At 51.3% G+C, this 27,948-nt stretch overlaps 3 protein-coding genes and 1 long non-coding RNA gene across 10 annotated transcripts; 2 read left to right on the forward strand and 2 right to left on the reverse strand.

Annotated features, from left to right (window-relative positions):
- Positions 1-6,403: 6,403 nt before the first annotated feature.
- On the forward strand, positions 6,404-7,251 carry SFTA2 (surfactant associated 2). Its single transcript, XM_032338150.1, has 3 exons — positions 6,404-6,578; positions 6,824-6,912; positions 7,060-7,251. Exons 1-3 carry the CDS (start codon positions 6,518-6,520, stop codon positions 7,144-7,146), a joined length of 237 nt encoding a protein of 78 aa, XP_032194041.1. The 5' UTR covers positions 6,404-6,517; the 3' UTR covers positions 7,147-7,251.
- A 3,574-nt stretch (positions 7,252-10,825) lies between these two features.
- VARS2 (valyl-tRNA synthetase 2, mitochondrial) lies at positions 10,826-22,094 on the reverse strand. Of its 5 annotated transcripts, none has more exons than XM_032338045.1 (30): positions 21,954-22,094; positions 21,339-21,565; positions 21,124-21,205; positions 20,912-21,012; positions 20,495-20,616; positions 20,310-20,376; positions 20,116-20,213; positions 19,328-19,409; positions 19,031-19,150; positions 18,495-18,606; positions 17,704-17,792; positions 17,109-17,199; positions 16,801-16,928; positions 16,567-16,670; positions 16,245-16,326; positions 15,858-15,934; positions 15,700-15,775; positions 15,295-15,400; positions 15,001-15,071; positions 14,749-14,874; positions 14,431-14,535; positions 14,215-14,283; positions 14,012-14,090; positions 13,769-13,896; positions 13,496-13,648; positions 12,653-12,859; positions 11,909-12,020; positions 11,575-11,750; positions 11,257-11,385; positions 10,826-11,164 (listed from the first exon to the last, which is right to left on the reverse strand). In XM_032338045.1, exons 2-30 carry the CDS (start codon positions 21,537-21,539, stop codon positions 11,069-11,071), a joined length of 3,189 nt encoding a protein of 1,062 aa, XP_032193936.1. In that variant the 5' UTR covers positions 21,540-21,565; positions 21,954-22,094; the 3' UTR covers positions 10,826-11,068. The 5 variants fall into 5 exon arrangements, with proteins under 5 accessions (XP_032193936.1, XP_032193935.1, XP_032193939.1 ...); XM_032338044.1 differs by having other exon boundaries at positions 18,489-18,606; XM_032338048.1 differs by lacking the exon at positions 21,954-22,094 and having other exon boundaries at positions 21,339-21,578.
- On the forward strand, positions 14,499-18,495 carry LOC116587556. The gene is made up of 4 exons (XR_004284517.1): positions 14,499-14,587; positions 15,499-15,723; positions 16,187-16,475; positions 18,253-18,495. It is a non-coding gene; the product is annotated as an uncharacterized LOC116587556 (long non-coding RNA).
- Positions 22,095-22,199: 105 nt separating the features above from the next.
- GTF2H4 (general transcription factor IIH subunit 4) lies at positions 22,200-27,947 on the reverse strand. 3 transcript variants are annotated; one of them, XM_032338097.1, is made up of 14 exons: positions 27,768-27,947; positions 26,917-27,059; positions 26,551-26,655; positions 26,077-26,208; positions 25,713-25,809; positions 25,533-25,621; positions 25,230-25,341; positions 25,029-25,097; positions 24,745-24,828; positions 24,238-24,370; positions 23,908-24,038; positions 23,211-23,258; positions 22,981-23,059; positions 22,200-22,518 (listed from the first exon to the last, which is right to left on the reverse strand). In XM_032338097.1, the coding sequence occupies exons 2-14, from the start codon at positions 27,054-27,056 to the stop codon at positions 22,346-22,348; spliced, it is 1,392 nt and encodes a 463-aa protein (XP_032193988.1). In that variant the 5' UTR covers positions 27,057-27,059; positions 27,768-27,947; the 3' UTR covers positions 22,200-22,345. The 3 variants fall into 3 exon arrangements, with proteins under 3 accessions (XP_032193988.1, XP_032193985.1, XP_032193986.1); XM_032338094.1 differs by having other exon boundaries at positions 27,726-27,947; XM_032338095.1 differs by having other exon boundaries at positions 27,695-27,947.
- Position 27,948: the final 1 nt, after the last annotated feature.

The raw sequence follows: 27,948 nt of genomic DNA on the forward strand, positions 1-27,948 counted from the left end.
TCTCCTAGAGTGTCCAACTTTCCTTTCTCTTGATTTCCTGCCTAGAACAAGCATTAGTTCAGAAGATTGTCAAAATTCATTCACTGGACTCCCAAATGACTGTGTCTGCAGCTGGAGTTGCAGTGGGGAACAAACTACCAAGGTCAATGAGAGAGAAAACCATGAGTCCAGGTATCCAAGTCACCACCCCACTATGACTCACTTGATCTGCTCCCAGTGGGCCTCCTCTCATGGAAGGTAGGCACCCTGTAGGCGAGGTCTTTGCCTTGACCTCTGCTGCTTCCCCATCACCTGAGACAGCACCTGGAACACAGTAGACAATCAGTTAAGCACATACTAGTGGGCCGTATGGAGTGGGTACCTGGGCCACCTAACGAGTTTCTGCAGGAAGTAGAGATGGCAGAGAGAGTGGAGAAGGTCAAGATCTAAAGGGCCAGGGCCTCAGGGCAGTGGGAATCATGGGAGGACCAGTAGACTGGACATGTGGTTTTCTCTCATCTCATCACTTGATATGACTTGTCCCTAAGCCCTAGGCAGGGCTGGCATGATTGAGAAGAGGAGAACAGGCCAACTGCTCATTTATGAAATTAATGGGAGTTAGATGAGGCTCCATGGAGTCAGGCTAAAGACTGACTCGTCAGAACTAAGTGGCCTGGTTCCCAGGCAATGCACCCTAGAAGATGGCAGAACAAAGTCAGCAGCAGATCGTCCACTGCAACTCCATCTGGACTCAGAGTGACTGACAACACCCTTGTCCACTAGTCGCCAACCTCACCCTTTCCCCCAGGGACCCAGACCTCTACAAAAGTGGTTCTCTACAGAGAGGGACAGTTTTACTCCCCCAACAAACGTCTGGCAAAACGCGGAGATATTCTTGTCACAACTTGGAGGGGTACTACTAACATCTAGGGGATAGAGGCCAGAGAGGCTGCTCAACATAATGTTACTGCATAGGACAGTCCCCCCAACAAGGAATCAGGAGAAAGGAAAGATGGAGACTCCAGGAGATCCTAGAACAAAGAACTCTCCAGACCAGTATGTCAGTATGTCAGTGCTGAGATTGTTTTGGCTGGGTAAATAAACATCCTCCCTTCTCTTTTAGCCACAAATTACCCCAGAGGATCCATAGATCTGGGTTAGAGGAAATTGGGGGGATTAGAGGCTCAACTTGATTTCTTAGTGTGAGTAGAGGCTGAGGGGCCAGTCACAAAACAACCCTACTAGCTTCTAATGTTTGAGCATTTATTATGTACCAAAGACTGTGCTAAGCACCTTACCTTGTTATAACCTATGAGGTTAACAATGTCAGCCTCACTTTTACTAATGAGAATAAACAACCTCAGATCAGGGAAGTGACTTGCCCAAGGTCACACACCTGGTAAATAGGAGACCGGAATCAGGCAGTGCCTGCCCTATGGTAAAACCCATATGCTTCGACAAATACACAGTGGCTAGGAGACAAGTGAAGGGGCAGTGTTTTATTTAGCAAGAATTGTGTCCTTCATCCACTCAGAGTGGTCTAAGGGGGCATTACAGAGCAGGGTTCCTCACCTGTGAGGAGAAACTGGTGAGACAGTGAGAGAATTTGGGTCTTGGGAGGGAAGGAGCCAGCCCAAAGGGGCTCCATATGAAAGGAGCTGTGAAAGGAGAATCCCCCATCGTAAGCCAGGGAGGCCCAAAGTGTCCTTAGCTAATGAGCTCTGTGGAAGAGGGTAGAATAGGAAGAAAGGGTGAGGGGCAAAAGTTCCAACTATCCAGGCCTAGATTCCATGAAGTCTGAAAGACCCCTGGAGACCATGGAGCTCTGGTTCTTCCTTCTGCAGATGAGAAAACGGCATCAGAGAACTTAAGTGACAGATGGCAGGCTGGTGGCAGGACCAGGATTGGAATCTCAGCCTCCCAATTGGTGACTGACCATGGACTTTCCCTTACAATGTTGGTGGAAGAGACCTGGATGGGTCAGTAGCCCGAGGAATCCACTGTAGGAAATGGTCCCAGCTAGCTGAATGGGAAGCTGAGTCTGGGAATGAGTCTCTTTTGGAGAGGAAGAAGGAAGGCCCAAGGGGGAGGAATACTCAGCTATCCTGGCCCCATCCCTTCATTTGACAGGGTAGCACTGGCTGCTGTCCTCATGGTGGCAGTTGTAAGAACTCCCAGGACCGGGCACCTGGGTGGCTCAGTGGGTTAAGCCGCTGCCTTCGGCTCAGGTCATGATCTCAGGGTCCAGGGATCGAGTCCCGCATCGGGCTCTCTGCTCGGCAGGGAGCCTGCTTCCCTCTCTCTCTCTCTGCCTGCCTCTCCGACTACTTGTGATTTCTCTCTGTCAAATAAATAAAATCTTTAAAAAAAAAAAAAAAAAAAGAACTCCCAGGACCATAACCACACTCCACACTAATTTTTTTCTGGAACCAACAGACCTGTGAGATGAGGGATGGATAGTCTGGGTTAACTGAGGGCCCCCGGAACCTGCTGTCCAGTCCTCAGCTCTCCCCAAAGACTGCTGTCTCTTTTTGACAGCTCAGATTCTCAGCATTCCTTTTCAAGCAAAACAATAATAGTGATCAATAAGGCTAATTTAGTAAGCACTTACCAATCCCAAGCACTTAAGTGCTTTACATATATAGTTCATTCTCCAACAGTCCTTTGAAATGGATGCTATCATTTTCCTTTTACCCAGCATTCATCTATCAAATGAGGGCTACACCTCATCTATAAAATGAGGGGTCATAATAGCACCTATATCAACAGGTACATGGGTATGTATATAGTTCCTGGCATATAGTAAATGCTATTTAAGTATTAGTTATTATTATTAATGAGAAATCTGGAGCACAGAAAGGTTAAGTATCTTGCACAAGATCACACAGCTATAATGGTAGAGCTAGAATTCAACACCCAGGTTGATATGATTCACAGAGCAGACAGCTCTTCACTGCTTGGAGCTAAATTTAGTGTCTTCCTGGGCTTTCCCCCCAGCCTCTAGCCCTCCCCAGCCTCTCTTTTAGTGGCCCCAAATCCCTATCCCTGCCTGGTCAATGTTTCAGCTACCCAGACAAGGTTTCCTTTTCCCCCTGACCTTTAAGTGTGGCAGGTTGTCATCCTCCTCCCTGAAGCCCCTGTTCTTCTCAGAGTCCTAGAATGCCAGGTCCCAGCCCCACGGGCCTTGGGACCCCCACGTTTGGGCCACAGTTTCACTCACCTTCTTGGTACCATACAGTAGGCTGACCATTGTTGCCACCACAGTGAGGGTGATCAGCACAATGGCCCAGTCCCAGACAGAGCTCTTCTCCTGAGGCCTGAGGAACAGAGAGGAACAGTGATCAAGGCAGGTGGGACCGCAACCCTCAGCTCTCCACTGCCCTCCATGATTTTCCATCTTTCCTTCTGTGACTCCTATGTCTATGCAGCCCACAGCTCTCTGTGGAGTTCTTTCCTATCATCTTGAGAGCAGAATCTCAGTGGAAGGGGTTTTAAGGGCTTCCATCTAAGCCACAGCCACCTCTTCCCTGACACCTGTGGATTGTGTGTCTGTTGGTCTCTAAACTCCTCACTGACATCCACATATCTCTGTCTTTCTGAACCTTCCTCTAGTATCTCTGTCTCTATTGTCTATGTCTCTCTCATCTGCAACATGTCTGCTATGAGGATGCCCAGACAGGCCTCTCTCCTTCTTCTGAACCCCAATCCTTTCCACCACCTGATCAAGGGGAGCTAGAGCCTGTTTTCCTGTCTTCCCTCCCCTCATTTCCTGCCCTCAGCTACCTGGGGAGAGGCTGCTCATGCCTCCCCTGCTGGGAATGGAGGGGAGAAGAAGAGGAGACAGAGGGAGGAGGGGGAACAGGATCCTTGGAGGGAATGCTTCTTGCACCAGAAAGACAGATCAGGCCATGAGGAAGGAAGTTGGAAACTTTTTAAGGAAGCAGTCAGGTAACGGACATCCAGCTGTTGGTATGGCCAGAAGCTCAAGCAGGACCAAAACCCCTTTAAGAGTTGTAGACATCCTTAGACATACTCAAAACACAGTTGAAAGCAGGCACTAATGCCTGTTCCTACACTCTTCTCCAAGAGCCAGGGCTGGCTGTAAAAGAATGGGCCCAACCACCATCTTTACTGGTAAGTGGCCCAGTGCAAATAAGAGCACCTTACTGGTCTGGAGGCTGAATTCAGGGTATGTGGTGGCTGCTTTAGCCACTATGGGAGTGGAAACTCCTGAAACAGCAATGCTGGGCATAGAAGGCCAGGCAGAGTGGAAGCAGTTCCAGGGGCTACTGTGAGGGAGACAGACAGATCCTAGAAAGGCAGAGGGAGAACATGGCCAGAAGAGATCAGAGTGAGAGCAGAAGAAGAAATTACGCCCAGTGTACCCTCAGTCAAAATCCTAGCAAGTTGTTGGTATAAGTTAATGAACTGACTCTATGATAATGAAGACTGAGCATAGCCAAGAAATCTTAAAGCAAAACAAAGGTAGAAGACTTATCCTACCAGATCTTGAAGCTTGGTACAAAACTGGTCATTAAATGCTGTGGCACTGACATAAGAATATACACAGAATAACAGAATAGAGTCCAGAAATAGATCTCCACATATATGCTTGCTTGACTTTCAGTAAAGGTACTCACACAATTCAATGGCAAGCAGAGAGGGAGGGTCTTTGAAATAAATGGTCTGGGACAACTGGTTATTCACAAGGGGAAAAAATGAACCAACCTCTACCTCACTCCATAAACAGAAGTTAATCAAAGACAGATCATAAGCTTAAATTTCAGAGCCTAAATAATAAAGCTTCCAGCAGGACATACAAGAGAATACTTTTTTTACTTTGACGTTGGGAGAAAAAAAAAAGTCCTAGGCAGGATACAAAAAACACTAACTACAGGAAAAGAACTTTGTAAATTAAAAAAGCGGAAGGGGGGGCCTTTGTAGACTCACCAAGGCCAGGGCACTGCTTCAGTTGAGGTTTTGGGGAACTGTCGACTTACTCCCTGCCCCAAGCCCCAGGCCAAGCAAAAGAGCCCTTCAGAGATGGACTGAGAAACAGAAATATCACTGAGACACTAAGACTGTTACTGCAGTGCTCCCAGAAATGGTCATAGTGGAAGTCTGAGCACTACTGGGAAAACCCCAGAAGTTGAAGAACCTGTTGAGAAACTCACAAAGATGGTACAGAGACTGTCAGACTGTCAGAGATCTCCCCAGAGACAGTGGGGAGCCTGGAAGAGATCTCCAGCTGGGAAAGACATAGGGTGCCCTCACTCTCCTCTTAAGAAGACTCAGATGCCCCAGTGCATCTGCCTGTGCTCCTGCCTCCTACCCCCGCTCGTACCTCTGGTGCCCACTGATCTTTCTGTCCATTTATTCTTTCCATTCTTCTCTGCCTGCTCTCTTGTGCAAGTCTGGGGGTCCTTGGATGCCTCACTTTATTTATCTTTATGGTGTAGACAGTGTCTCCCTTCATCTCTCCACTTCCTTGCTTTTGCTTTTAGCTTCTCTCCTTGAGTCTGCCCAGTGGTCTCACTGCTTCCATCCCTCTGTGCTTGGTCCCACTGGTCTTCCAGGGAGGAGGGAGATAATACACAGGCATGCAAGTAGGGAGACAAAGGGCTTGTGCTTTTGTGTGTTCTGAGGGCTTATGTGACCAGCGTGTCAATCTGTTGAGCTTGTCCCTATGTCTGGCATATGGAGGGGTGGGTTCTAATCTCTCTGCTGCAAACCTGTGATGTGACCTTAGTCAGTCATATGCCCTCTCTGGACCTTGTTCTCCTAATTTGTAATGAAAAATGGTAAACTAGATGGGCTTCAAACTCTCCCTCCATATCTGTCCTTGTTTTCATCATTGAGAATGCCTGTGTACATAGCTGTGGATTGGGAGGGTGAGTGTTCATAAGGCAGGAGGTGGGAGGATATTTGATGAAACTTGTGTTTCCACCTGAGTAGATGTTTTAGAACAATCAAAACAAAACATTCAAAGGTGAAGGTTCCCCCTTACCCAGATTTCTCATCTAGAAAGCCGCTGTGCCTGGGGAGGCAGGATACCTGGGTTTGGAAAGAAACTTGGGTGTAATCTACCCCTCCCTTTTGGGCCCACATTCCTGAGCCCTTTCGTGGCATGAATGATGGAAATTAATTGCAGTTAATCATTAATCTCTAAAGAGCAAGGAGAGGCCCAGGCTTGGGTGGGGCCCAGACACTTACAGAGGGACACCTCCTTAACTTCCCTTTCTGTAGGCCTGGGCACCCTCCCCAAGTCTCCAGATACAGGGAAAGGGGGGCACAGGATTGAGGAAAGGGAACCACTTTCTATTTTCCTCAACAGCCCACTGAATGGCCCTCTCCTGGGTCCTCAAGCCTTACTGGGGAAACTGGAAAATCCAGTTACCCAGCTTGCCTCTCCCATTTTCCCCCAAATACCTGGGCTTAAGGATTGAGTGGAGTGTAGAAAGGCAGGCCTGGTAAGGAGAGACCAGTCAGAGCTTCAGACAACTCTTCCATCAGGGAAGCAAGAAGCAAGGTGGCCACAATGGGGGCCAGGATGCCTTTCTTTCTCTTCTTGACTCTCCTGGGCAGCTCACAGGGAACAGGTGAGGGCGGGATGGCTTGAGGCCTGGGTGCTCATGGCAGGAAGAGGCCAAAGAGGAGGGTGAGAGGGACAGGGCACCCAGTTCTGAGCTCTCAGTCTGGGGCTGAACACCTGCATCGATAGGTTCTGAAAGGCCATTGTCGGGGAAGAGGAACTGGGGGTAGGGGGTGTAGGGGAAGGTACGTGTGTCTCTGAGGGAATATGGCCCTAATTACTGGGCCATAAACTCTGTTTTTGGATCCCTAGGGCCAGGAATGATTTTGCAGCTGAAGCTGAAGGACTCCTTTCTAGCAAATTTCTCCTATGACTCCAACTTTCTGGAATTGCTCGAAAAGGTAGATCTTTGGGAGGGGAGAGAGGGCTGCATGACCTCAAAGTGTATTTCTGATTCATTGTGGGCCTCTCTGCTGATGTTTGGCCACCACCAAGGGATGAATGGGAGCCATCTTACACCTTTCCCTCTAACCTTTTCTCTCCCCCAGCTCTGCTTCCTCCTCCATCTCCCATCGGGGACCAATGTCACCCTCCGTCATGCAGGATCCCCACTTCACGTCATCTGCAAAGTCTGAGAATAGTCAAAACCTGTGTACCTCCCTTGGCCCAGGCATTTGGCCACCAAGGTACAAAAGGGATGCCCTAACCCTGCTGAGGAGCAGTAAATGTAAATTCAATGACCTGCCTTTGTGTGTTCATGAGCAGAGGTCCAGCAGGAAAACAGAATTGGGAGCACCTGGATGGCTCAGTTGATTAAGTGATTGCCTTCAGCTCAGGTCATGATCCCGGGGTCCTGGGATTGAGTCCCACATGGGGCTTCCTGCTCAGCGGGGAGTCTGCTTCTCTCTCTCCCTCTGCTCACCACTCTCCCTGCTTGTGTGCATGCTCTGTCAAATAAATAAAATCTAAAAAAAGGAAGGAATGAAGGAAAAAAAGAAAGAAGAAAGAGAGAAAGGAAGGAAGAAGGAAGGAAGGAAGGAAGGAAGGGAGGGAGGAAGGAAAGAAGAAAGAAAATGGAATTGGGACACCAAAGTCTCTGATCTCCCCCTTATTAAGCAGAGACGTTCCAGGACGGATATCCTGTCCCTCAACACCAGTTTGAAAGGCCTAGAAAGAATCTGGGGAATTAACTGTTTGGGGACACACACACCACACTCATATACCCATGTGTGTGAACTAACACTTTAAGCTGAGATCCTCATAACACCTAGAAATAAAGCAAAGAAGCCTGTATGGAGTTCTTTTTTGTTTGTTTGTTTAAGATTTTATTTATTTATTTGACAGACAGAGATAACAAGTAGGCAGAGAGGCAGGCAGAGAGAGAGGAGAGAGGAGGAAGCAGGCTCCCTGCTGAGCAGAGTGTCCAATGTGAGTCTCGATCCCAGGACCCTAGGATCATGACCTGAGCTGAAGGCAGAGGCTTTAACCCACTGAGCCACTCAGGCTCTCCGCCTGCATGGAATTCTTACTTTGTTCCAGGCTCAATGCTTTCCCATTTCGATGCTCGCAGCAGTCTTGAAATTTACAGATGAGGACTGAGGCTTACCAAGGGTAAGTCACTTGAGGGCCATCAGCAGCAGACAAGTCCGACACCAGACAAATGTCTTGGCTTAAGCAAGATTTTCATTTCATCTCTCTTTGCTTCAGCTTTGGGGCTGGGAGCTCAGGAGCCCAGAGAGCAATGTGAACAGAACCTGTGTGACTCGGCACAGGTCAGTTAGGGTAGGAGGCAGGGGTCAGAGGCAGCCCCAGTGGGAGATGAGAGGTTCCACCTGTGAGGAGATGGCCAGCCTGGTGTAAGTGGTGGGGAAGAGGGTGGGTGGGGGTGGATGGGGTGAGTAGGGGAGCAGAGCTCCTACTGGCTGACTCTGAGGACATTCAGTCCCACAGGCCCACACTTGAGTCCTAGGTGAATTTCTTACCGTCTTGGTGCCTCCATTTCTTCATGGGCAACATGGGATAACTGATGGTACCTGCTGCTTGCACTCCTGGGAGGATTACATGCATCAGCCATTTAGGACACATGTCAGATCAGTAGGAATCAGCAATAAGGGTGGTTAAGGAAGAACCCTCGTCCCAACATATAAGTCCTTGTCCCCTCAGGGATCCAGGGTCCTCCTTCTCCTGATAGTCTTGACACAGGCACTCATTGGACTCCTCACCCAAGATTATCTTGACTTCTTACTACCTCTCTCAAAATGCAAGCATGCAGCCCAAACCTGACCATTTGGGAGTATTAATGTAATCGTTTCCTGTTCTCCAGTCCTCACTCCTGCCTATCATAGTTCCCACCTACACACCATCACCATGTGAAATGAGATGCTGACTCCTTTGGAGGGAGGTGAAGGCCTGACTCCGTATAAATGGGGGAGTTTAAAAAAAAAAAAAACTGTGCAACAAAATTCCTCTAGTTTCCTATACATTTGTCCTGGGACCAGCAGCCTAGAAGAGAAGCAACTGGGAGCCGCAAAGGGCCCCAGTGTTTCATGACTTGCTCCTAGCCTGCACTAGTGGGCAGGTGAGCCCCAATGGGTTCGGTATAAGGCCCTAACCAAGCTGGGAGACTCGATGTCTGGATATCCAAAAAGACTGGAGAAGCAAACAGCTAACTGCTCCTTAAACTGATTCCTAGATCTCAGGGCCCAGGATCACCAGGCTGTGATTTCCTGATTCTTTTCTCAAAAATCTCTCTTCCAAGACTGACCTGCACTGACCAATATGGTAGACACTAGCTACATGTGGCTATCAAACACTTGAAATGTGGCTAGTGTGACCAAGGAGCTGAAGGTTTAGTTGTGTTTAATTTTAATTAGTTAAGTGGCAACCATTTTGGATAGCATAGCCCTGGATGGTCTGCCTCAAGCCTTCCAACCCCCTACCCCACAATGGAATTTACCCCTGCTCTTGCCCCCAACACTGGTCTCCTTGTTACACTTTTGAGTACTCAAGGAATGCTTGCGTCTTAGTTTTGCTCTGGCCCTTCCCTCCCACACATCCTATTTGGCTAATTCCTACAGCTCCGGCAAGTCCTTGCTTAATCTCACTTTCACAATGAATTCTACTTGACCCCCTACTTAATACTACAACCTGCTCCCCACCCGTTATCGTGGTCTACTTTTTCCCCAATAGCATTTATGACTCAGACACGCTGCAGTGAACTTACTTACATATGTTCTCTTTACTAGAATGCAAGTATAAGGGCAAAGATCTGTTTCACTCACTGATAAATCCAAGGGTCCAGGATAGGGCCCTAGCACACAGTATTAAGTACTCAAGGAGTACTTGTTCAAAGGGGGAAGACAGGAAGCTGCTGCCCTCCTCTCCTCTCCCTCTTCCTTCTAGGTGGAATGGGGCCAGGGGAGGGGGGAGGGAGGATGGGAGCTGGAACAGATCTTAGACACCAAGTTGGAAGGAGTGCAGCACAATGGCACAAAATCAGATTCAGTGAGGTGTGGGCCTCCATTCCTGCAGAGCCCTGCCCTACCTCTGCCCAGAAGAAACATCCAGTTTGCCTAAGCCACCATTCTATATGAAGCTTGCTTATAGTGGCCAAAAAGAACTGCCCCTGTTTACTGGGTTGAATCCCAGTTGATATTTGGGACAAGTTGCTTTTATTCTCGGAGGACATTTCTTCATTTCCAAAATGGAGCAAACATCTACCATGATGTTCTCAATAGGATCACTGAAGACCCAGACCCTGATAGGCCCACCATAAATAGTAGCTACTCAGAGCTGCTGGATAGAATATAACTTGGACGTGTAAGAAACAGGCCCCCGAATTCCATGGGGAGGACATAAGATGTTCACGGTGGGTGGGTGGGTGTCTTTATCTGTGGGGATGTACATGTGGACACCCTGGTGTCACGGACACAGAATGGAAGCAGCACTCCGGCCCCAATGCACCCTGCAGCCCCTCGGGCCTACAGGAAGTACCTACTCCTCTCCAGCAGCCCCCAAGATAAGGCCAAGGAAACAGGGGAGCTTCCATCTGGTGAGGAGGAAGGGCCTGCGGAAGCCAAGGCACTGGCAATAATTCAAAGAAGTAGGTGGAACCTGAGTCACTGTACCCAGATGCTCCTAGGAAGTGCCTCTCTCTTCCAGTGAGGCAGGCACCAGCAGCATACCCACTTCCACTGCAGCCCAGGGCTAAGAAGTAGATCCCCTCATTTCCTAGACCAAAGTCTCAGCGAACAACTGAGACGCAAGAAAGTCACCACTAGGGGAAGAGGGATAAAAGGACCACAGACAGTAATGTTTGGGATTTTAAAAGTTTATCTCATTCCTAAACTTGCAAGTGGGACTGCATAGGAGGAAGGCTGGGCAGGAATGTCAGCATCTCAAGGACACCCAGTGACACCGACCAAGCCAATCTGTTTCCCCATTTATGAAATGAGAGAGGTGAGCCACATGGTCTCAGAGGCGCCATCAATGCCGACAGCTGCCAGATGTTTGTCCCCAAAGGCAGGGTTTTTTTTCTCCCCAAGAGTGAGCTGGGGCTCAGAGCTCCCCAGGGCCAGGACATGCATCCATCAGCTGCCGGAGGTGAGAGACCGCCTTGTCCAGCTTCGACAAGTCCAGCTGGAGGGAAGAAAGCTAGACGAGAAGAGCAGCAGGTGAGGATCCAGATATTAGGGCCCACACCCTCTAGCCCACATGCCTACAGGGAGTCAGGCCTCCAGCCTCACCCTCTGCTGCCTCTTAGTCTCCGCCTCTCCCTCTGATGGGGTCCAGGACATGAGGCCATCAAGCTGCTTCTGCAACTTGTGTCTTCGGGCAGCTAGCAGAGACAGATGGGTCTGGGGGTCCACCAGGCCCTGCAGGAGAACAGTGAGGGTTCAGATTTCTCTCTGCACCACCCGCAGCTCTGCTTCACCTGCAGCCTGTCCAATATCTCTGTCCACCCCATTCTCAGAAGCCCTCCTCACTTTTACAGAGCCTGCCCCTTGCCCTCCTCCCAACATCCTTTTGATCCCTCCCTTCCTCCTCCAATCTCCTCTGGGCACCTGCAGCTCCATGTACACCTGAGTGGTGTCACTGAGTGGGGCCTGGGCCCAGCCGGAAGGCGCCGCAACACCTGGGGGTAAGAGGCCCATGACCCCACAGCGGCCCAGGGTGCCCAGGGGCTCCAGGAAAGCCTCAAAGAGGCCCTGCTCTCCAGGCTCTGAGCTCTGCAGCAGCACTGAGGAAGAAAGGGAAACTGTCACGGTCAAACCACAAGACTCTGCTTTCCTGCCCATCCTGCACCTCCTAACTCTGGACTCTGCCCTCCAGGCTCCCCCAGGTTCCTCTGCCGGCCCCCTCTTTCTGCAGGACTTAGGGACCCAGAACCCAGCTCACCTCGGGGCCGGGCCTTGGTGAGCTGGTATGTGGCTCGGAGAGCCCTCAGTGCCTGCACAGCCTCCTGGACCCGGGAGAAGTGCTGCTCCAGCTCCGGCTGGCGCCAGTGCTCCTGCAGATTAAGACCCAGAGCTGACAAGCAGGCTCCTGGGACAAAGCAGCAACTCTCCTGGCTCTGTCCCACACCTGCACAACCCAGTCTGCTTCAGGCAACAGAATCTGTCCTCCCCACCACACAAAGAATTCACCACCTCAAGCAAAACCTGGGGCACTGCCTATGCAGGTCTCAGCTGGCAGCTGTGGCTGATGTCTGTTAACTGTTCTCATCAAAGGCGAACGATCAGACGTAAGTTAGAACTTAAACTCTATTACTCAAAACTCACACAACCAAATAAGCATAAGAAAATTTACATAGTTAAACTTTAAATCACTTGGGGGTGAGTTTATGGCATTTACCCTTCTGACATTATTCAAGCTTAAAACCACAGATATTTGGGGGCCATCCTAGGACTAACATCTAATCCTCACCATAACCGTGGCTAAAGATGGGGAACTGAGGCACGGTCACACAGCAGTGTGGTCCTGCTCTTGCCCACTGGGCTAAGACTGCCCCCGCCACAGCCCTGCAGGAACAACTCATCCTCCTAAAGACTCTAAAGTAGACCCGAGACCCCACAGCACCACACCCTTCAAGAAGACTGCTCCCCACCCCTTCACCCATGGTCCCGTTGCCATGAGACTCACCAGGCTGTGGGCAGTGGGGTAGGGAGCAACACAGATGCTAGGGGCAGAAATGCCGCTAGGCCTGGGGGGCAGCCTCTGCCAGAGCTCTTCAGCCAGAAAGGGCATGAGTGGGGCGAGGAGGCGGAGACCGACATCAGCACAGGAGAACAGGACCTGAAGGGGGTCTGGGAGATGGGGCGAGTGCAACAGCACTGGCTTTACAGCCTCCTAGGGAAGAAGCCACAGAGTCAGGGGCAAGCCAAAGCCACAACCACATCCTTTTCCCACACATCTGCTGCCCTGCCCGTGGAAAATGCTGTGGGTAAACACAGGTAGGAGCACACAGCATCTTGGACACCACTGGTTGTCCCAGAACACACTTTGGAGCAAATGAAAAGCGGAAATCTATGGCCAGGATTCTCAGGGGTGGGAAGGGGGTTAAAATCGTCAGCGTGGTTTGCATAGTTTTGAAAGCAAAGCACTAAGGTTTTTTGCCTATCAGAAAGACAGAGGGGCGCCTGGGTGTCTCAGTGTCTCATCTGCCTTCAGCTCAGGTCATTATCCTGGAGTGCAACAGCGTGGAGTCCTTCATAGAGGCCTGCATCGGGCCCCTTGCTCGGCGGGAAGTCTGCTTCTCCCTCTCTCTCTGACACTCCCTTTGCTCATGCTCTCTCCTTCACTCTCTCCCTCAAATAAATAAATAAATAAATAATCTTTTTAAAAAAATGATTCTGTAAATATTTAACATTAAAAAAATAATAATAATAAAAAAAAAGAGTTCTCTGCCAGGGAACCCGATCTCAAGGGGAACAGGAAGCAGGTATGCAGGGTGGAATGAAACTCTGTGACCCCAGTCTGACTTACCAAGTAGACATCACAGAGGTTGTGGAGCCAGAAGTGGTGTAGGGCATGGGTGATAAGTGAGAGCTCTCGAGCAAGGAAGCCTCGCTCACACTCCTGGGCAGTATGAGCAAGACGGCTCAGGATCCAGGCATCCATGGGGGACAAGGGGGACACCTGCGGGCAGAAGGGGGCTTCAGGACGGGATGACCGACTCTCATCTCCTTTCCCTCCAAATCCCATCTTCAACCCTCAGACACCTGATGATTCTGCCCTTCAAGCCTCTCTTACTCTTACCTCCTCTGCAGGCTGGGGTACGAATTTCTCCCCTAAGGCATTGAGGATAAAGCGCAGGGCATTCCAGATTTTGTTGCAGAAATGCCGGGAACTCAGGACCTCAGAGACAGACAGGTTCAAGTCGCCCCCTGAGAGGGAGAGGGAGGGGGGAGCGTGCACGTGGGTGGCAGTGGCACAGGGAGTTCTGGCCCACCCCTCTATCATGGGGCCTACAGCCCTAGCCCCTCCCTCGCCCAGGCTTACCTAAGGCCCCATGGGAGCACAGGGCAAATCGCAGGGCATCTGTCCCACACTCAGGGATCCCATGAGGGAAGTCCTTTCTCTGCAATCAGAGGGAGAGGAGGTGTGGCCGATGTCTAAGCAGCTGTAAGGCCAGAAGCCTGGGCTACGCAGGAGACCGGCAGCCATGAGCTTGAGGCTGAGAGAGGCAGATGCTGGTGACTCACTTGTGCTGCAGTCGCGATCGCCAGCTCTGTGGAGTCCAAGTTCCCATCCCTCAGCTTTGCCTGCAGCACCTGGGATATGTAAGGACTTCAGTGGCCTTGGTCAGGGACGCTGCCCCTACAAGGCTCCCAGTCACTATCCCTTCCAGCTGGCCCCTCTCTCCTCAAGCTCCCATCTCCCCCACAAATGCCATCCTTCACAAAACTCTTCATCCTGACCTGCAGGTCCACCCCATGGATGATGTCTCGTGGGTCCAACACATTCCCCAGGGACTTGCTCATCTTCCGGCCCTGCCTGTCCCGAACCATGGAATGAAGGAGCACCTGGGGGCATGGAGGGAGTCAGCAGAGGAGCTGGGGGAGCCTTTCCCTGGAGGTGCTTTCCCTGGAAGATGCCTCTATGCATCAGGGGTTAGAGGAGTTAGTAAATCAGGAATTGGGACCACAGACAACAGCACAATAAGGGTTAGAAGAGAGAACAAGATTTAAGGAAAACTGGGGGGTCAAAGAGAGGGGCTGGGCACTGAAGGCCATTACCTTGCTGAAGGGGAGCTGCCCTGTGAGCTGGGTCCCCAACATGACCATGCGGCCCACCCAGAACAACAGAAGGTCACTGCCCGTTTCCAAAAGTGACAGGGGGTAGAAACGAGCGAGGTCTGGGGTCTAGAGAAAAAGAGAAGTAATGAGAAGCCAAGCTCTGTGCCTATAGCTCTCCTCAAGGTTCTTGGGGGAGCAAGATCTTTACTTCATCATCCCCACCTTCACTCTCTTCCTCACAGCCCGCCTCACCTCTTGGGGCCAACCCAGGGCAGCAAAGGGGAAAAGAGCTGAAGAGAACCATGTGTCCAGGACATCAGGATCTGGGAAACAGAATAGGGAATGGGGGCAGATGGAACCTCAAGCCCACTGCTGTGCATCTTTCCAGCCCAATCCCCCCATCCCTGTACCCGTCCCCCCCAGCAGACACCATTATCAGACCCTCTGCCCCATTCTCAACTTTCCCAACACGACCTCCTCCACCTCAGGATCTGCTCCCCAACGGCCCAGCCTCCCACCCCTGCCCTCCACAACTCAGACACTTACCCCTCTGCAGGGTCAGCTCTGCCCCTGGTTTCCCTGTCAGTTCTGCAGCTATTTTTCTGGCCTCGGCCTCTGTCCGCCCAACCACCCAACAGTCTCCCTTATCACCCTACAGAAAAAGTAAGGGGTGGAAAGAGTGAGGAAGAGTAACACTCACCAGGTGTGAAAGAAACATCACTGAGTTTCACATTCTCCCATGTGATCTAGGAACGGCTGGCTCCCTCTGGCAGTGGGAAGAAGAAGGTCCAGCTCAGGAGCTCTGACCACAGGGTGGGTGACATGACTAAAGGCATGAAGCCCAGGAAAGGCTGGGAGCCAGGACTGGCCCTGGAAGTCCTCTGACTCCTGTGCTATGGCTACTTCTCCCTCCACCATGCCCAGCCCTCCCATCCTCTTCCACCTACCAACCTTTGTGTGCCCCTCCACCACCAGGTAGGCAGGAATCTGATGGCCCCACCACAGCTGCCGGGAGACACACCAGTCCCTGCAGGAAGGATGTCAGTAACTCCTTAGCATAAGCAGGGCATCACCCCACCCCACCTCCACAGAGCTCCCCTCACCCTTACCCGATGTGGGAAAACCAGTGCTGCCAGTTCTTCTGGTGGAAGGATGGACTGAGCTCCAGAGCCCCTGACTCCACAGCCTGGAGAAAAAGGCCCTTAGACAGTGCTTCGCTTCCTGCACCTGTACCCTCCCGGATGGGACAAGTGGCCTCTCAGATGGTGCTGTTACTCAGAAAGGACCTCAAGGCTCCCAAGAAGCTTCTGGGTTTGAGTGGGAGATGAGCCAGCCCCGTCTAGGCCACCCTGCCTCCATCCCACAGCTGTCCTCTCAAATGCTAGGGCCAGAGGTCTCTGGATCAGGAGGCCTCAAGCTCCCCGTTTCTTCATTCCAGTTTGCAGGGAGTTCCCGCCACCCAAGGCGCTGGCCCCTTCCGCACACTGCAGCCTCACCTGCGCAGCTCGGTCCCCCATCTCCTGGCAGCGGACAAACCACTGGCTCTTCAGTAGGTATTCAACCACATCCCCAGAACGGCTGAGAGAGAGACAGGCTAAGTGTACTGCTCTTTGGGTTCTGTGTTTTTCCCCCAAGGGACATGGGACCCTATTACACGCCAGGCCCTCAGAACCGAGAACAGAACAGCAAATAAAACTGACACAGAGCTTCTGTTCCCTCGCAAAGGGGTACGTACAGAGCCCACCCTTTTGCCCTCTTCAGCTTTATTCACTCCCTTCCTGGAGAAGTCCTACGTCAAAAGAGTTAAAATGGGGTTACCTGCAAATAGGAAGCACCATGGGGTGGTTCTGGATGCCTCGGAACAGGCCCCGCTCCCTCAACGCAGACATAATCTTCTCTCGGGCCACAAATCGGTGAAGACCCTGGGGAGATGATGGCAACAATAAAGGGTAAAGGTTGCTAAAAAAAACACAAGAAAGTGAAAGAGGGGAGGAGGTGAAAAGAGGCAGAGAGTGCCCCCAAAGAATGGGGTGACACGGAGGCCAGTACCACCTGCAGCCAGTCCCCGCAGAGGGAGGTCATGGTCCCATCCTCTGCAATGACACTCAGGGGGCTCAAGCTGTGCCGGGCCGCCAGCTCAGCATCAGCAGGGCTATGTGCCGGAGTCACCTTCACTGCCCCTGGGAGAGGAGAACCGCCGTGAGCACTGACCCCTCACCTGTTACTGCCCATGCCCCCATCCCTCCCTTCTCTTCTCGTCTCACTATCCACTGAGACTACCCTCCCCTCCTTTCCTCTTCCTGGTGCTCCCCACTCCTCCAGAATCCCCAGCCTACTTGCCTTCTGTGACCCCCACCTACCTGTGCCCACATGTGGCTGAACAGCAGAGTCTGTGATGAGGGGGAGAAGCTGCCCAGTCAAGGGGTGACGAAGCTGTCGCCCATGCAAATGCTGAAAGGAAGGGAGTGAGATCAAGGACAAGCACACATGTGGAGTGCAAAGGTCTGGGCTGAGCGTGAGAACCCTGGGAATAATAGGGTGAAAACCAGAAGGTAAAGAGCTAGAGCAGTGGTCAGTAAACTTTTTCTTATGGGGCCAGGGTGTATTTTAGCCTTTGCAGGCCAAGAGGCAAATTCAGTCTCTGCACAATTACTCTGCTCTGCCACTGCAGCAGTGAGGTCATGATACCCAGTTGCAGATAATGTGTAAACAAGCAAGTGCGTATCATACAAAAATAGACAATGGGATGGATTTGGCCCATGGGCCATAATTTGTCAACCACTGAGCGAGAGAAAAAATAGAACATCAAGAAAAGAAAGGCATATAGTCAGAGACACTAGAGAACTGACACGAGAAAAGTCTTAGGAAGATGAAACTGAAGAAAAGAAGGAGCTACCATCAAAAAAGGACAGGAAAAACAAGCAAGCGAGTGGCAGAGAGTACACTGTGTGTTACCGTGTATCGGGAGTCGTCAGGATGAACAGCCACAGCCACATCTCCAGGCAATGTCTCTGGCCTTGTGGTTCCCACTACAACCTCTGCATCTAAAGACAAAAGTCAAGCACTCAACACTGGTCATTGCCATGGCCCCTCACTCCCATAACTGGAGCCAGAAGAACCAGAAAAGGGAGTAGGCGAGAACATGTCAAGGTTGAGCAGGCCCCCGGAGCAACTAGAGAAAATTAGGAGCCAAGGGTTTCCATGTAAGCTGATGACCAGAAGCCTGGGAGGCTGTCTGGTGCTAAGGAATTTCTCAAAAATGTGCATGGGAGAAACAGGTAGATCGTGAATAAAAGCAACCAGAATCCTTACATGGTGCCCAGAAAACACTGAGAGTTCTCGAGACTCTAATCACAAATGCTGTGCTTTCTCTGGGGCAAGCACCAGCCCTTCCTTGGGAAACATCCTCCGTCTATGCCAGCTAATCCTTTGCTTTCTCTGAATTCTTCCAAGCACTTACTGTTTTCAAATCACACTTCAGAATTGATTTTTTGTCTCTTTCAGAATAGCAGCCTCCTGTAGAATGATGCTAAGCTTCTGACAGGCAAGTACCACATGCACTTTTCACACGTGACACAGAATATCTAGAATAAATGCCCACAAGAATGCAAATACTACCCCAAGGTTCCTTATGTGCCTCCCACCAGGCCATGTGGGAAATGGATTTGTGGGTTCCTTCCCATCAACCCAACACATGCGCAAGAAAGCAGAGATAAGCAGGCAACCTTTCTGAGGATTACCCTCACCAGGCTCTCCATCCACAGGGAAGGCCACAGAAACGAGAAGGCCAAAAGACACAGGGCTGGAGCAGCCAGGCAGTCGAAGCTCCGTGCGGCCAGGAAGTGGCCGGCTCTCCACCTAGAGGAATCCAAGCAGCAGGGCTGGAGAGCAGCCTTTCTGCAGGCTTCCCATCTTCACTCCCCCACCTGCCCTGGGCTCCCTGCAGCCCATCTAGACATTCCAAGGATTCAGGAGCCACCTCCCCATCAATTCAGTCACAGTTACAGAAACATTCACCGAGCACTTAAACTGTGCACCAGTATCATGCTGAACACCTTTCATGAATTCTTATTTAATTCTCATGACGCCCTTCTGACACAGGCATTTCACTCAGCCCTAACTGACTGGGGAAACTGAGGGTGACAGAGGCTAAGGCCTTGCCGGAGTTCCCATGGCGGGTAGGTGGCAGGACTCAGTGAATCCTAGCCATGTGGCTGCAGAGTCTGAGGTTTTTTTTGCCCACCTAGGAGCTCTCCCAACCTGCCCTCCTCCTCTGCCTCACCTCAATATCCGAGATGGCTGATCTTAAAGCGCAGGACCAGTTGACAAGCTGCTGGCCCCGGTACAACAAGCCTGCCTCGTAGAGTCGCACAAAAGCTTCAGTCACGGCCACCGAGAAGCCCTAAGAAATGACCTCAGCGTCTCTATCCAACAGCCCCTTCTTAGCCCATCACCCCACCCAGGGACCCAGGCATTCCCTCCCTACTTCCACCCCCAACACACACAGCATCCTGCCTGCCCACACCTGTCTCTAGACACTGCCTCAATACCCACAGAGAGCAAGGCATGGAGCACTCACAGCATCCATAGTGAAGCACTCTCGGTCCCAGTCCAGGGAGGCCCCCAGAGCTTGGAGCTGCTCACTGATCTCTCCACCTTTTCTGTGCCCAGACAGATTTTGGTCAGCAAACTTGTCCTGAGCACCAACTATGTACCAGGACCAGTGATACTACCGGCAATGCCAAGTATTGGAGTATGACATTAATCTAGCCTCTAGAAGCCAATGGAGACAGACACACAAACTCAGCAGGGAACTTCTGTGGCATTAAAATAAGTGTAAAGTTCTGGGGCACCTGGTTGGCTCAGTTGGTGGAGCGTGTGATTCTGGATCTTGAGGCAATGAGTTCAAGCCCCACACTGGGTGTAGAGTATACTTAAAACAAAACACAACATAAAGTTCTATGGTAACAGAGGAGGGGGCAGCTAATTTGGGAAAAACCAAAAGAAACTTTACAGAGAAAGTGGTACGTGGTAACAGGCCTGTAAGAATGAGGGTAATTTCAAGCAAATGGAGAGGAGAAATAGGTAAGTAGATGGGATGGTGAAAGGTAAGGAAACATGGGATAAGTAGACAAAAATTATACATACATGTCCAAAAATATGTGCATTTAAAATATATATATATACATATAATACACACACAGAGACAGCTTGGAAACCCTGCTGAAAGCTAAAGGAACCCAGAGTTCCCCTCTCTGAGGGAGATTAGGGCTGGATGGGAAGAGCCCATCGAGTCAGGGAGAACGGCTGGGAAGCACGGCCCAAGCCTGCCACCTCGGCCCCTCCACCTCCACCCATCGTACTCACTCCTCCTTCCACTTCCACACCTCCCTAAGGAATTCTTCCCGGCTCAGCTCGTGTCTCCTTACTCCTCTCTCCTTCCACAGCTGCTTCTCCACCACAGCCTACAGTAAGATCAGGAGGCAAGTGAACAGAGAATCGGATCACTTTGGGAAAACTCTCCTCCATCCAACAAAAGGGCAAAGTGGCAAAATGCATACTTGTGTAGCAATTCCTGCATGATCTGAGCCAGGAACCCACAGCACCTGATCCCCACACATCCGGTGCCTGCAAAACAAACACCCTCACATGAACCCCTGAGCTTGCATGTTTACTCTCGATGCTTCCACACTACCTCACTTCCTCCTTCCCCTCCAGGAAAGCAAGCATCCCCAACCCCTCTCACCAGCGCACCAGGGCATCCTGTATGGCCACCGTCAGTGCATGCCCAATATGTAGGGAGCCGGTGACATTGGGAGGTGGGATACACATGGAGAAGGTCTCCCCTGTAGCCTGAGGCAGCTTGGTCTGTAAAGTGGAAAAGGCAAAGAGCAAGAGAGGACTGAGTATTACCTGGGGAAATAGCACCCTCTGGTGTCCACAAGGTGGAAAGAACTGCAGTAAAGATAAACCAGCAAGTAACAGGAAAGGGAAAAACCTGCCAAGAAAACCCTTTGGACACCAGGGGTGAAGACAAGCTCTCCCATTTTATTGGGCAGGCTGGCTGTAAGCTCTAGACTCTGAGGCTCAGTTGTGCCCACCCAAGCTCAATGGCCATACTGTCCTGGGGACCATTTAGTATCCCTCCCTTCCAGGTACTAACCTGATACTCTGGTTTGAAGAAGCCCTCTCGCACCCACCAAGAGTACCAGGCAGCCTCAACATATTGAGGGCTGTATGCAGGAGGCAGAAGACGGGAGACATCTGCAGCAGCAGAGGAGAGCTCCACTAAGTCCTGAACCAAAGTTCTGCATTTCAGCAGACCAAGTGGGCAACAAACATATGAGTGAATAGGCCTTCAAGTTCCCTAATTACCTTTCTTTTCACCCGGTTCCGTGGGGATTTCATACAGCACTACCTCCTTAGGAGTCCAGGCCTTACTGGATTCTGCAGGTGACTGGAAAGAATGACCAAAAAGCGGGGGTGGGGAAATACAATTTCTAGCATATGCCAGGCATCTGAATCCAACCAGTCTCTTCCAGCCCCCTCCAAAGTTTTCTCAAAGAACCAAGGACAAGCTGACCCCTAACCTTGTTCTTTCGGGCTATCCCAGCCTCCAGCGCCGCCTGCTTCTCTCGCTGGCGCTTCTGTTTGGCTTCATGGTTCCTTCGGGAGATGGAGGATCCATGGGGCTTTGAGTGGGTAGAGAGGGCACGGAACCTGGGGAGGCCCTCTAAGGGCCTCAGCCCCCAGACTGGTGATCGAAAATAGCCCAAAGGCAAATGAGGCATCAGGAGTGCTTGAAAGGGGCCAAGATCTGTTCCAAATAGAGCACATTAAGAGATGTGGCTGCGTAGGTCACACCCTCTTCCTTATTCCCTGCCTGCCTTCTACTAGCACTGGTCTTTTTTCTGTCTACCCCCTCCCACACGACGCTTTCTAGTGAGGGCCAGAGGCCATGGTGTCGGGAGTCGGCCGCCCTCAACCTCTGCATCGGCGACTGTGGCTGACCGCCGACACACAGGCGGGGAAAGGACTCAGGCATTCTGGGAGACAGTCGACTTCAGGGCGCCCGTGAGCGAAACCCGCAAGGAGTCTCGCGCTACCTCTGCGCCCACTCCGCCCGGCCCTCCCAGCCCGTCGCACCGCGGATCCCGGCGGCGGCACCTCCCACCCCTCCGGAGGCAGCTCCGGCGCGCGCTCACCGGGCTAGCCCGCCGCTATCCCAGGGCGCCCCGCGGCCCCAGGAGCCAAGGGAGCAGCGACTACGACCCCAGAAAGTGACCCGCAAGCCGCACGGCGCAGGGAGGCGGGGCCCTACCCCCAGGCATGCGCCGTAGCCGGCTCGACCCCATTCGCTGCCCTCCGGTCCAATGGCTGCCGGCGTCGCAAGAAGCGGGCCCTCCAAGGAGAGAGGAAGTCTCGCGAGGAGTGGCCCGCGGCCGCGTGGCTCATTTCCACAACTTTATTAAACAATTAATAGTCCGACGTGTAAATAAAAACACCTGAGTTCTAAGGCCGCGCCCGCCTCCACGCGGCCGCCACGCCCCGCCCCGCCCCGCCCCGCCCCGCCCCGCCCCGCCCGGAGCCCGCGCTCTCAGGAACTGTGCTTCTGCCGCTTCCAGAAGCGCTTGACGTCGCTGTGCCCCGCTGGGGTCACCACCATCAGCCGCTTGGCAGAGTTCTCGAACACCAGCACGCCCAACTCGCGAGCGTGGGCCAGCAGCAGTTCAAAGTCCACTTGCGACAGGAACTGGTTATACAGGACACCTGGAGTCCGCGGGGCAGGGGCAGCCGGGAGGCAGAAAGGGCAAAAAACGTGAGGCCCCTGCGGAGCAGCTTCAGGGCAGTGGTCTGGGCTTGCCAGCCACTATTTAAAAACCAAATTCTCTATGCTTGTCTGTCCTAGAGCTCATCCTAACAGTAGTGTGAGCCAGCCATGTTCAGTAAGGCAATATAACACAATAAGAAAAACCAACTAATGCTCACCACAGAGAAATTACCGTAATTATTGCTCCCAATTTCCCTCTTCTAGCTAAGTCCACATTCCAGAGTTGAGACAATTTATTTACCACTGCACACTAACCCCCAAAATAAAGTGTCTTGCCAGCTTTTCTCTCCCATTTCATGGAATAAAAATATAAAATACATGAATAGCTTTTTCAGTTCATCAAGACTAAACTGTCCTTCCCCTGGCCAGTGACCAAGAATCAACCACCAGAAGCCACTCACCCTCAGTGAACCGGAGCCTGTCCCTTTCCAACTCCCACAGCCGAATCTGGTCTGTGATGGTGGGTGGCAGCACTGGTGTCTGTAGGGGCAAGCAATGGCTGTAAAGATTCAGGAATACTGCCCCAGACAACCCCACCCCTCTATTCGTTCCCCAGATTTGGCTGTCCCTTTCTCTTTCCATCACTTCATCGCCAGGTGCCAGGAACTGTCAGCCTCCAGTAGCTTGGTACCTGTTTGAGCATCACTGGGTGCGCCCTTGTCCTTAGGAAATGGATGATCTAGGAAAACAGACAAGAATGGAATCAGAGGCTCAAGTAAGAGGGCAGGAAAGGTACCTAAACTGTCACCTAATGTCACTGGAATATCAGCTATTTAAAAATCCATAGCCATATGCCTGTCATAAAGCCATCCCTGTCCAGCTGTCATCCCAAGTTGCTGTTCCCACTGGTCACGTCTGCTATTTCTTCTCTAGCACATTTGCCCTTTCGATAGTCCCGTTTTTTTCTTTTTTAAAATAGCAGCAACTTTATTTTTTTTTAGCACTTACTGCATGACAGGCTCTGAGCCGAAGGCTTTGCTGCTATTCTCTCATTGAATCCTCCCCAAACCCTGTGAGGGGAGAACTGTTATTATTTCCATTTTTCAGATGAGGAAAGTGAGGCTCAGAGAAGTGAAGCAACCAGGACATTTATGCAGCTAGGAAGGGGTTGGTGGTAGAGACACAAATCTATACCTCCCCCACTCCCGTGTTTTTTCCTGACGCTTAGAACCTTGACTTCTCTTCAAGTGCATGGTCTATGCTCAGAGACAACTCACCACTATCTACTCCAACAGAGCCAATATCAGCCTTCTATAAGATGAGCAACCTGTACCCCATAGCTCAAGTGCAGCCTATCTTCCTGGCCCGCCTTCCCCAAGTGGAAATACCTGCTGGGCTGTGATGCCACTGGCGATGGCCTGTTGAACACTCTCCCGGGTCACCTGTGCCACCACCATGTTGGGGAATCGATAGAGCATCTCTGAGAAGAGGGCAATGAGGGCGATCTGCAGCTCCGACTCTGGCCCAGGGATAGGAAGATAAGATGAGAAGTCTATTCCCACACCCCGATTCCCTCAAGACCTTCAAGTATGATGAGGAATGTCAGAGAACTCTGTAAACTTCCAGGTAAACATGAACACAAACTGGCACTCCCTCCTGCTCCCTTCCCTCTCCCCACTTCCATCCTCTATCTGCTGCTTGGGGCCCTCTGGCCTCACCAGTGTAGGCATACAGTCGGTAATTAGTCTCCACGACAATGAAGCCTGGCTGATGGGCAGTACCCCCAGCTCCAGAAACACCTGATGAGAGATTAATGGCCAGCCGTGTGGGGTAGTAACGCCGAGATTTCCTCTGGAAAAGACAGAAGGGAAAGACAGAGGGCCAGCTCACTCTCAGGTGTCACTAACCATCTTTCTGCCTGAGACACCAGACCCTTCTGATGGCAAGAGGCTCAACTCCCAATTTAACAACCCCAAGGGACCTAAGTACTCAGTCCTGGCAACTCCCTTCTAGCTACTGCCAGCTGAGACCCCTCTTTTTTTAGTATAGTTGACACGTAATGTAACATTAGTTTCAGGTGCATGATATAGTGATTCAGCAACTCTACACTTAGGCCATACGCATTATAAGTTTAACTACCATCTGAGACCCCACTCCTTTTTAAAGGCCAAGGCAACAGACCACCCTGTCTCTTTCCTAGAAGCTACGTATCTGGGTATGCATACCTTCCTCTGGAAAACAAGCCCAAACTCACGTAGATGTTGTAGGAAATTCAACAAAGAATCACTCATCCCTTCCACAGAATAATCCTGGGGAAGAGAAGTGGTTGATTGGAATCAAAACATCCCGTCCTCCCCCTTCCCAAACGCATACACTCATTCCCTCTTTTCCCGTCAATGCTTTATTCATTCTTATCTTTCACGCTTTTGCCCATAACCTGATTTCCCCTTCTCATCTCTCTACCCACCAACTTGCCCACTTAAGTCCCCAGCTCCATCCCCCTGCTTACCTTGCCCAGAGTAGAGAAACTGAGCTGGAACAGGAAGGAGAGAATCTCCACTAGGTCCATGCCCCGACTCTAGGGAGGAATGCGCAGAGACAAAGGGGCAGGGATGGAAGGGAGAAAATGAGGGATCAGGGAACAGTCTGCAAGGTAGTCTCTCAGTGGGTCCTGAGAAGATCAGAGCATGTCAGCAAACAGCCTCCTCACCTGGGCTGTCTGCAGATACTGCAACATAAAGTACCACAGCTGAGCAGGGGTGTCCAGCAATAAGAACTGGAAGCCAGCTGAGGTAATGCAGGGCGGCTCTCCAGGTTCAGTGCTAGAGACACAGGAGACACAGACAGGGACAATGGCAGAGATACGCAGCAAGAGGCCACCATCCCCACTTGTCCTCTCACATTTTTTTTTTTTTTTTGGTTTCTCTCTGGCCATACTCCACTCAGCAATCCTTTCTAGCCCACCCTAGATACTCAGTTTAGCAGGGATCTGATGTACCTCTGGTTTCCTCACCTCTTCATGAGCCCAGCCTGGCTGAGGAGCTGAGCCAAGTCCTGGCTGACAGCTGCACTGGGGGAGCCCACCATGAAGTGCAGGACCACCTGTGGAACAGAAGTGGATAGAGAGAACAATGCCTCTAAGGGCCACGAGACATAGGAGCTCAAGGAGAGACACAGAGTCCCAAGTCCTCACCTCCCATCGCTCCTCGGCATACTTGTCAAGTGAGGGAACATCCCGGGCGTGCTTGTCAGGACCCAGCTGACTTGTGTCGTCAGACCAGGCTTTGCCCCTATGCCAGAATGGACCAAGAGTAAGGAACCCTGCCTGTGTTCCCTGCCTGATCCCCTGTCCTCTTTCCCCCTTCATCTCTATGGGCTATGAGTGGGAGACATTCCTTTCCTACGTCATGCAGCTACATCTCATCCAAATTATTCCTAAAGGAGCTCCCAAAGGTAAAGCCCACAAGGTTCCAGAGAGGCCCTTAGGTGCTCCACCCCAACCAGCAGTTTAAATACTAGTTCCCCTGGCCTAGCTTAGGAAGATGGAAGTGACATACCCACCCAGAAGGGCAATGCGGAGGTTTTGGCGGAAGATGGGGTTGAGGATCAGGCCCTGGAGACCACCAGGGAGCAGCTGGGTGTGCCAGATCCGGAGGCCACTCAGCAGCCCTGTGCTTTCCTCTTGAGCTCTGAAACAGAAGAGGAGTGTTTGGAGAACAAAAAGGAGGAGGCCCATAAAGGCCTCCATGTCTGCCTTTTCTGAACTGGTTTTCCCTTGAAACACCGTTTCACACAGCAAAAACAATGCCTTCTTAAGGCAAATTTCTTTACGGCAATGCCTTACCAGAACCATGTTGCAGACATCACAACTTTCCAAGAGGAAAAATACAGTACACAGAATTTCTCAAACTTATTTAAATACAGGTTTTGTGGTGTATCCATTAACATTTCCTGGAAGTGTTCCAAGGAACACTTGGAATAGCTAGCTGTTGAGAAATCCATATCTTGCTGAGCATGCAACAGAGACTCACTTGCTGAATTCCTTCTTCACCCACAGGGCTACGGCAGCTTGTGGCAAAGGCTGCTCCAGAAAGAGCATCCGCATCACCCAGTTCTTAGCCAAAGAGGGGAGCTCCCTGGAAGGGGGTACAGGTAAAATGTTAATATCAGAAACTGCCTCATCTACATCTCTGCCCTCAACCACCTCTCAAACATCTCATCCCACCCCCCACACCTTTATCAGTCTTGCTGCTCCCACCAGCTCCATCTGTTTCCGCCTGACACATTTCAGCCTTCCAGCCCCCCAGGGCTAAGGTTCAACTCATGATAACTTATTCCAGTCTGAAGGCCCCATTACACTTCCTCAACATGGTCCCTGCAATGAAGGGGGTCCTTACCTGAAGACAGCCAAACAGGTGGCAGGATGCCCATACAATCGATCTAATACACCAGGGCTCAGGCCCCCTAGGAATTCCTGCAGATTCCTGCATTGTAGGTGTACTCGGTTCAGTCCACCCCTTGAGGGGGTGCTCTCCATCACCTGAGAGATGCAAAGTTAGAAATGCACCCCCACAATCCATGCCAGTATCATCCCTCACCTCATTCCTATTCCAGATCCGCTGGCCCCCATAATAACCCATCCTTTCTAAGATATCCTCTTCTGTGTCATTCATCTCCTTTCCTTTCTACCAGACCTGACCAACCTCCACTTCTCTCTTGCCTCCTCGCCCCACTTCTGGCCTCAACTACAGTCTTCTCTCAATTTCCAAACTGGAGAATTGTTAATTGTCCCATATTAGAAAAATCTTTTTTTTTTTTTTAATTTCACTGTCTTGTCTTATTTTTACCTAAGCAGTTGCAAGGAAACTTGTTTAAGCCCAATCCCCTTCTCTGTTGCCCTCTCCTGGTCAGATCAGCCCTTGAGCTCCAAATCTGTCAGTCCTTCCCATCTGTTTCTTGGACCCACAGGTCCTACCGGGCACAACAATGAACTACCATTCTCCTCCTTGTCTCCCAAATCTAAGTCCACCTCTCCTCTTTGCACCGCAAGACTTCACCCCATTCACCCTGATCGACATGTCGCGTCTCCTAACTTTTCTCCAACGTCCCTCCTACTCCTCGCCTCTCACCCAACTCTGGTGCCTCCCCCATCCCCTCTCTCTCTCGGCCCCCCACCACCACTCCGTGTCGCTCCCCGCTCGTGCACCCGGAGTTTCAAGTCGTCGCTTAATCGGAGCTAAAGTCTCGCCTTGGCTCCCGGGAATAGGAGAATGGACGATGGAAAATGAGAGAAAAAGAGGGGGAGAAGGACAAACAACTAGACAGGAGTCCAGAGTGGAGGATTCAGAAGAGAAGGAAAGGAGGCGAAGGAGTGAAAAAGTAGGGAAGCTAAGAATAGGCGCTGCACCTATTCGCCCACCGCGGGGCAT

This window comes from Mustela erminea, chromosome 4, assembly GCF_009829155.1.
Source record: "Mustela erminea isolate mMusErm1 chromosome 4, mMusErm1.Pri, whole genome shotgun sequence".
In the NCBI taxonomy this organism is placed as follows: domain Eukaryota; kingdom Metazoa; phylum Chordata; class Mammalia; order Carnivora; family Mustelidae; genus Mustela; species Mustela erminea.

Bases quoted from the DNA above. Each gene is read 5' to 3' on its own strand.
- SFTA2 (XM_032338150.1), top strand. From the start codon at position 6,518: ATGGGGGCCAGGATGCCTTTCTTTCTCTTCTTGACTCTCCTGGGCAGC. The intron at 6,579-6,823 runs GTGAGGGCGGGA...TTGGATCCCTAG, and splicing joins GGGCAGCTCACAGGGAACAG to GGCCAGGAATGATTTTGCAG. The intron at 6,913-7,059 runs GTAGATCTTTGG...TCTCTCCCCCAG, and splicing joins TTCTGGAATTGCTCGAAAAG to CTCTGCTTCCTCCTCCATCT.
- VARS2 (XM_032338044.1), bottom strand. From the start codon at position 21,539: ATGCCTCATTTGCCTTTGGGCTATTTTCGATCACCAGTCTGGGGGCTG. The intron at 20,214-20,309 runs GTATGCATTTTG...ATCTTACTGTAG, and splicing joins ATGCAGGAATTGCTACACAA to GCTGTGGTGGAGAAGCAGCT. The intron at 14,091-14,214 runs GTGAGTCACCAG...CTCTGATTGCAG, and splicing joins CGATCGCGACTGCAGCACAA to AGAAAGGACTTCCCTCATGG.
- GTF2H4 (XM_032338097.1), bottom strand. From the start codon at position 27,056: ATGGAGAGCACCCCCTCAAGGGGTGGACTGAACCGAGTACACCTACAA. The intron at 26,656-26,916 runs GTAAGGACCCCC...ACCCCCTTCCAG, and splicing joins ACCTGTTTGGCTGTCTTCAG to GGAGCTCCCCTCTTTGGCTA. The intron at 23,060-23,210 runs GTACCAAGCTAC...TTGCCCCTACAG, and splicing joins ACCCAGTGATGCTCAAACAG to ACACCAGTGCTGCCACCCAC.